The 7,068-nt window shown below is 46.4% G+C and overlaps 3 protein-coding genes across 3 annotated transcripts in view; 1 reads left to right on the top strand and 2 right to left on the bottom strand.

Moving 5' to 3' along the window:
- The window catches only part of FOMMEDRAFT_89545 (aspartate-semialdehyde dehydrogenase), a gene marked incomplete at both ends in the record, with an annotated part of 4,148 nt that extends 3,334 nt beyond the window's left edge, over window positions 1-814 (bottom strand). Inside the window, one exon of the mRNA XM_007268919.1 lies at window positions 728-814. Coding sequence (XP_007268981.1) covers window positions 728-814 — 87 coding nt within the window. The remainder of the gene's footprint in view (window positions 1-727) is intronic.
- A 77-nt stretch (window positions 815-891) lies between these two features.
- Window positions 892-2,135, top strand: FOMMEDRAFT_88508 (uncharacterized protein; the record flags this gene model as incomplete). Its single annotated transcript, XM_007268918.1, has 6 exons — window positions 892-1,081; window positions 1,180-1,299; window positions 1,365-1,470; window positions 1,537-1,679; window positions 1,733-1,853; window positions 1,931-2,135. 6 exons carry the CDS (start codon window positions 892-894, stop codon window positions 2,133-2,135), a joined length of 885 nt encoding a protein of 294 aa, XP_007268980.1.
- A 79-nt stretch (window positions 2,136-2,214) lies between these two features.
- Window positions 2,215-6,962, bottom strand: FOMMEDRAFT_126843 (P-loop containing nucleoside triphosphate hydrolase protein). The gene is made up of 21 exons (XM_007268917.1): window positions 6,613-6,962; window positions 6,396-6,561; window positions 6,112-6,341; window positions 5,908-6,061; window positions 5,606-5,856; window positions 5,440-5,551; window positions 5,219-5,383; window positions 5,044-5,165; window positions 4,781-4,988; window positions 4,569-4,721; window positions 4,413-4,511; window positions 4,156-4,360; window positions 3,881-4,096; window positions 3,697-3,821; window positions 3,490-3,640; window positions 3,317-3,432; window positions 3,127-3,255; window positions 2,926-3,073; window positions 2,725-2,858; window positions 2,576-2,662; window positions 2,215-2,525 (listed from the first exon to the last, which is right to left on the bottom strand). The coding sequence occupies exons 1-21, from the start codon at window positions 6,657-6,659 to the stop codon at window positions 2,283-2,285; spliced, it is 3,261 nt and encodes a 1,086-aa protein (XP_007268979.1). The 5' UTR covers window positions 6,660-6,962; the 3' UTR covers window positions 2,215-2,282.
- Window positions 6,963-7,068: the final 106 nt, after the last annotated feature.

Raw genomic sequence — 7,068 nt, 5'->3', positions numbered from 1 at the left:
AGCCCCAGTCGCAGAACATCGTACAGTGCTCATTCAAGCAACTGTCCAGATAGCTCCTTACGAAATTAAAACTGGAGTGTTGGATTGGTTTGGGTCAGATGAACCTCTCAACCTTATTGTTTTGTTGGATGATTATAGTGGACACAGAATATTCACATCAGTACAGGGTGCTAGTAAGATAGGATCAGTGTATAGTATGGTGTATAATTAAAGTTCTGTTTGTGTGTATTTTGACTGAGTTTATTACTAAGAGCAAACAATCCACTCCTTTTTATACTATAAATTTCATTTGTTTATGACACAGATATGAGGTTATGAGGGAACACAACCACCACACACTCCATAAAATGCCATGGCACACACTCATTCACCACGATCCCCTTGACATATCCTGGGATCGGGGAGGATAGCTTCCAGTTACATGCTTGGTTGTAGGGCTTGCCTACTGAGCATGCAGAGGCGCCTAGAGCGTGTACGACGAAGAATGGATGGTTCCCGAGGAGAGAGATGAAGCGCTGGCCGACTGTTCCCGTCGCGCCTAGGACGCCGACTTTTAACTTGCGCCCGTCGAGCATGGTGGGCGCAGAAGAACCTGCTTGCAGCAGTGAGTGTATGCGTGGGGTGACGTGATGAGTGTCATGTGATGTGACTCAAGCTCGCCCTCTTTGTGCCTGTTTTTTTTGCGTGTCTCCTTTTTTTTGGTGATGAGAGTGGCAAGTAGATTTACAGTATGTGTGACATTATAAATAGTCTCCAAATCCTGGATGGTAATGCCACGGCGTTCAATCACACTTTCAGCTTGGTGTCTTATCATCAGAATGGCCAATGTCTCTACCAATCTGAGTGCTATGTCTCACCGAATCTTGAGACGCGTCTCTCTTCGCGTCCACGATGTCCACCTCCTTCGCTCCGTCCGCAAGTGCTACTACAACGCCCCAGCCTCAATCCGTGGATACTGAACTCCAAGCAGAGACTTTTCGACGTCTCCATCCACGTACATATCTCGAACGATTCCTCAACGAAGGGTTCCGTCCCGACGGGCGCGAAGTAGCCGACTTTCGCGATGTCAGTGTCAATGTAGGTAGGTACCTATTCTTCAAGCAAAGACCTAGAATAAAGGAGATTAAGCTAAGAATAAGCCTGAAATTATTATTCTTTCGTCTTTGGTTTGAACGATAGGCTCGATATCGACTGCAGACGGCTCTTCACTCGTTCGTCTCGGGGACACAACGATTGTCTGCGGTGTCAAAGCTGAGATTGCTGAGCCTGAGTTGGATAGTCCAGAGCTCGGGTTCATCGGTACGTTACCGTAGTTTCTCCCTCCGCTTGCCTGTAAGCTAAAACATATTGTATTGTCGTAATAGTTCCGAATCTCGACCTCCCAGCGATCTGTTCTCCAAAATTCAAGCCCGGTCCACCAGCCGACGAAGCACAAGTGCTTTCCGAGCGACTATACGACGCGTTAATCTCGTATGTACCTCATCGTCAGTCTCATAAATTTCTCACTAGTTTAACATACAACTTTTCTTTATGCAGTTCCGAAACAGTTTCGTTACCATCCTTATGTATACACCCTCGAAAGGCCGTTTGGGTTCTTTACGTCGACGCGACGTGTATCAATTTCGACGGGAACGTCTTCGATGCTGCGTTACTTGCTATGATCGCTGCCCTCAAGAACAGTGCGTACACTTAATGTTATTCAGATTGACAATTCACGATAAAATTGTTTCAGCCCGACTACCCAAAGCTACTTTCGATGAAGAAACAGGCCGAACGACTTGTTCACGAAAAGAAAAGACTGCTTTACAAATTTTGCGAACTCCACTTGCTATCTCATTTGGGATCTTCGACTCGTACGTTTCATACCACTCAGCGCAGCTTCACACACTGCATATACAAGTACTTACACTGATATCCTTGATTCTGTTAGAACACACATACTCGCTGATCCATCTTCATTCGAAGAACCTCTTCTTAATACTTCTTACACCGTCATTATAGATGAAAAAGACGAATTGGTGTCTGTACAGCAAGCAGGAGCGAGTACGTCTAGTGTTCAAGACAGTATGCTCAACTGCATTGCAGCTGCGAGGAAACGACGGAAAGAGTTAGGAGCTATCATCGATAGTTTATGATATTAATATAATACTATACTAATCACCATCAAAATGGATGATCTAAATGCAAATGAAGAGTAGCAGCCCAGAAGGTAAACCATTCTCAAAATATATACTTCCAAATCACAGAAAATTACACTTTGCCAACAAATACGTCGACCAGTCCTATCGGGCACGTACACGATCACGATGCGCGACGAACGAATCAATCATGCGCATCATGTTCCCATCGAGTTGTTCGTCTGGCAACCACTCGCCGTTGCTCACGCATAACACCTTCATGCGCTCATGGTACTTGAGGTCTGTCAGCAACTTTGGAGTGATAAGGAAGTATTGTCCGCTATCGGGTTGACATGTCACTTCGACGAGTGAGTTGTGTACGGCGCGTTCGTATTGTGCATCCATTCCCTATTATAACTCGTTAGAATATGACAATTGCACAGAACGGAACAACAGACCTGGTTGATCTCGTCTACCAACGAGAATGGCGCTCGTGCGAGTTCCGTAAGACTCATGAGATACATGATCGTCGTAAGCGCTCGTTCCTAAACAGAGAATAGTTCTCAGCCTTCGACTCAATAATCTCCACAACAGGTAATGCACTCACTCCCCCAGATTGCCTCTGTCCAGTCAAAAGTTGCAAGTTCTCACTGTTTCGGAACTTGACGAGAATATCAATCGCCCATTGCGTGTAGTCATCAGGATGTTCGGCAATCCTAATTTCTCCGGCACAGTTGACACCTTCATTCAGATGCAAAACATGAGTAAACGACACAGAAAGGGATGTCCCGGAGAAGGCTTAACGCACGGTCAAAAGCAGCAGAGAATTTCTCGTTGATGTTATTGACGAGCTCCTGGAGTGCAGGTAACCACTTCCCCCTCGTCTTTTGAAGCTTACGCTCTAGATCTGACCTCCTCTTCTCTTTGTTCTCAAGAATGCGGGTCCTTTGTTCGATCTAGTAAGTCCAATATTAGTGGAATAGTCGCAGTCAAGAAGAGTTAGGCGGACCTCGCGCTGTCGCCTTTCGTACGTCTCGATGACTCCAGCGTTCGTCGCTAGGTTGAGTTCGAGCTGTGCTCTCAGATTGGCAAGGTCTTGTTCAATGTCTTCAACACTCATTCGTTGGACTTCGCCGCTCTATGCGATAACACGAAAGACATTGGTCAGCCGAGTTACAAAGTGCCGGATCTATACATACCTCGTCCTTCTCCATGAACGTCTGTCGGAGCTCGTCATCGATTTCCTCAAGTTTCTTTTTGCTAGCCATGAGTTTAGCCTTTGTGATAGCCTTCATTTCATTATACTCCTGATCAACTACAGACAAATACCGCTTTAATGAACCGGTTGCTCGGATGTGTTCAGTGGACTTACTCGTATTGTAATCTTGCATTGCCTTTTCGTACTGGGTATCATGCGTCTTGATCAACTGTTCCAACGCATCGATGTTTGCACCAATCTGCAAGAATCGAAGTCCGGCAAGTGCTGCCGTGTGGCTGTCTTCCAATGACGACATAGTGAGTTCCTAGAGGACAAAACAATGTCAGCAAGGTACTGATGGGAATCGAGGCCAGAACGTGCCTTCAACTGCCTTGCGATAGTTAATCGTTGTTTGGCATAGTCAAAGCCTTTCTTGCGCAAGGTTGCTCGCTTCTCTTCAAGCGAAGGCGCGTTTTCTTCTTTTTGCAATGCTCTGCGTTTATCATCTTTGTAAAAATGTTCATAAACCGAAGGGGCTTCCGAAAATTTAAGTTAGGAAACTAACCAAGCCTGAGCTTCATCGTCTGCAGCCTACGCTGTATATCAAGAACCGCTTTTCTCCGTTTCTCGATTTCCATCTTCTCTGAAAGAATGGCTTGGACACGAGTGTCCTTGTCCTTGATCTTCTGGTTGAGCTCCGAAATTTTACTCTCAGCTTCCTCCTTCAATGTTTGCGCTTCCCTGATTTGCACTTCTATAGCTCGCTTTCTCTCTTGATCAACTGCAATACAGTCGAAGTCAATTTTCATGACGTGAAATAAGTAGATTTGGAATGTATACCGGGTGCACTCCTGAAGGACTTCGCAGGTTGGATGTCACGCGTGTTATTGAACGGTTTCCGTTGACCGTATCGCGATCGCGATACCATGGAAAGCACGTTGCCTATGACGAAGCTGCCAGATCCAGGTCTGCCGTTTGGTAGGTTACGAGTCACCATTTCCATGGCGCTTTGCATATCTATTCTTGAACTATTCAATCCGATCGCCTAAAGGAATGTCGTCAAACCTTTGTATGAGACGATATTAGAGGAGACGCACAAAACGATGTAGCTTGATTTCATCCAAGAGGAACCAGCGCATGCCTTCCGGATATGTCACCAGGTCGAGGCCGTATGCGTCGAAGCCTTGCTGTTTAAGCTATATGCAAGAATGTTGAGCGCATATTTCGAAGATATGAAGCAATGAGACGCAAACCTCTTCTCGAGACATGGGTGGTGGCACCACAGTTTCCTGTCTTTCGGGCCTATACCAAGTGGCAACCTTGCATCGCCTACCCATGCCCTCGTTCGTGTCGATGATCAAGCGGTTGAATTTCCTGTGGTCTTCGTCACAAAGGAAGACGAACGTCTTTAAAAGCCATTTTCAACTTCTCGTTCCAATCATACGGTCGCATGGGACAGGCGTACCTTCAGCTGCATGGCACTAAAAGCAGACTCCACGGCAGAAGCATATCTTCCATCCTTGACATCAACAGAAAGCGCTGCTGGCTCAATGACTTCCTTCTTGAACTGATGCTTGTTCTGTCGTAGCCAAGCAACGACGTCTCCGGCAGCGCGATCCCAGTTTCGAAATGCTTCGAGTTTCCGATGAGATGCACTGTCTAACCTCAGAAGCCTGCAATTGTGCGATTAGCAAGCCTACAGATAGACGTGATCAATTAGAAACCCACGCTTCCGTTGCTCTTCTTACGGCAATATCCTGCTGTGCAGACTCGTCTACGAAGGGTCGAATCTCACCCTCCATCTCATGTTTCTCCATTTCAGCCGTATTGAGTTCTTGCTGATTTGCCCTCTATTCAAAGGATAAATAAGTCTTCTAAAATGCGGCATAGATAAAATGCGAACAAAGTCAGCATTGATTGTCTCCATGTCCTCTGTCTCGGGAGGATGAGCGATTTCATGCTCTAGCTTATGAATATCGTTCTTCAGAGTCTGAATGGCAGTTCGACGTTTCTTCTCTTGATTCTTTAAGGCAGTGAGATCATCAGCTATCTTGTCACTTTCGGCTGACTACGAGACAAAGTCAGCGATGGTGTACTTAGGCGAGGTTTCAAGCAAAGGCATACGAGATCTTCGCTCTTCTTCCAGAGAGGCTTTTGGGCTTCAAACTTTTTCTTTGCTTTAGTCCTACACCCCTCCCTTTCTGCATCGGCCTTCTCTTTGTTCTTTGCGAGTTTGCTAATTTAGACGTGAGCATAGCTGAACCACTTGAAATCGATCACTCCTACTCACCCTTTATAGTCATGTACAGGCTGGCTCCTTTTCTTCAGGTTGAGAGCCTTTTCATGCAGCTCCGCTCGCCTCTTCTTCAGAGTATCGTAGTCATTCCTTGCATTGAGGTACTCTTTGAAAGGAAGGATGAGCTCCAATAATTCGATTTCCCTCTCAATCCTTCGACGATTCTTATACGCTGACACCTCTCTTTCTAGGGTTGCGTTCCGCTGCTCCAGAGTTTCGACTTCTCTACGTTCAATCGCGCATTTCTGAGAGGTCACTTAGCATAAATATTATCGTATTATTTAAACCTGACATACCGAGGATACATCTTTGAGTTCTTGCCCCAATTCAATCAAGGAGTCGTGCCATTTGAGCAATTGTCCGTCGCCTGCAGCCTTCTGAGTCGCACGCAATAATTGCTGCGGTGACATCTGCGCGAATTCAGCCACTTTGTCTTGCGGCAAGAAGGAACTGTGTCAATTAGATTAGTAATAGCCAATGCTCTAGAGCAAAGATACTACCATAAGTTGTTGATCTGGATACCTAAGCCCTCAACACGCGCACTGATCTCCTTTCCAGGAGTTTGGGTCCCGTTCAGCGTGAAAGCCTGCTGGGATGTCATCCCAGAAGTTAAATTGCGACGTATTACGAGATTATGCTCTCCGATTGGGCCTTTCAGCTCTATCTCGATGAAACCATCGGATTTGCCTAACTTGACGAAACTTCCAAGCTTCGATGCCCGGCCCAGTACCTGAACAAATAGTCAGTCCTATTCATGTCGGGGGAAGAGTAAAGTTGTACCCACACTTGGAGGCCAGTTGAGCCCAAGACAAAGAGCACAAGCGATCGATGATTTGCCAGTCCCATTGGGTCCAAGGACCATGTTAAGATACGGACCCGGACGGAATTCGACGTCGTCATATGTAAGGAAGTTATGCAGTTTGACGCGTTGGATTGAGCCAGGGACGTAACTATGTAAGCTTATTAGTTATTTGTTCTATTAATGACGTCGTGTAGCTCACCCATCTTTATCCCGGGCGAGAATGGTGGGACGTCGCCTTATTCTCATTTGCTCCTCTTTAAGTATATGAGAGTCGCCTTCGCCATTTACACGAGCGCGTTTCCTGCCCTTCGGTGTGCCGGCAGCATCTTCTTCATCCTCATCATTCTCGTCAAGTTCGTCCTCCGCATCCTCTCGCGCGCCATTCACCAATTCCTCATCGTCCTCCAATTCGTCCTCTTCTTTCTCGTCGCTCTGATTATCACCAACGTCTTCATCATATCCATCGGCTCCGCCGTTCTGCTTCCTCGATTTAGAGCGTCCTTCAACTATGCTTTGCGATGACTTGTCGGACTCCGTGTCCGGTCTGCGCACCATTGTCGTTGCAGGCGCCAGAGCGCGAAGAGACGCGCCTCGCTTAATGCGCGACACGCTTTCAACTCCGATAAATTATGTAATACGCATCTATTCTTTTTTT

Source organism: Fomitiporia mediterranea (assembly GCF_000271605.1).
Source record: "Fomitiporia mediterranea MF3/22 unplaced genomic scaffold FOMMEscaffold_8, whole genome shotgun sequence".
Classification (NCBI taxonomy): Eukaryota; Fungi; Basidiomycota; class Agaricomycetes; order Hymenochaetales; family Hymenochaetaceae; genus Fomitiporia; species Fomitiporia mediterranea.
The sequence above is the reverse complement of the archived record's forward strand: the minus strand, read 5'-3'. Positions and strand labels throughout refer to the sequence as shown.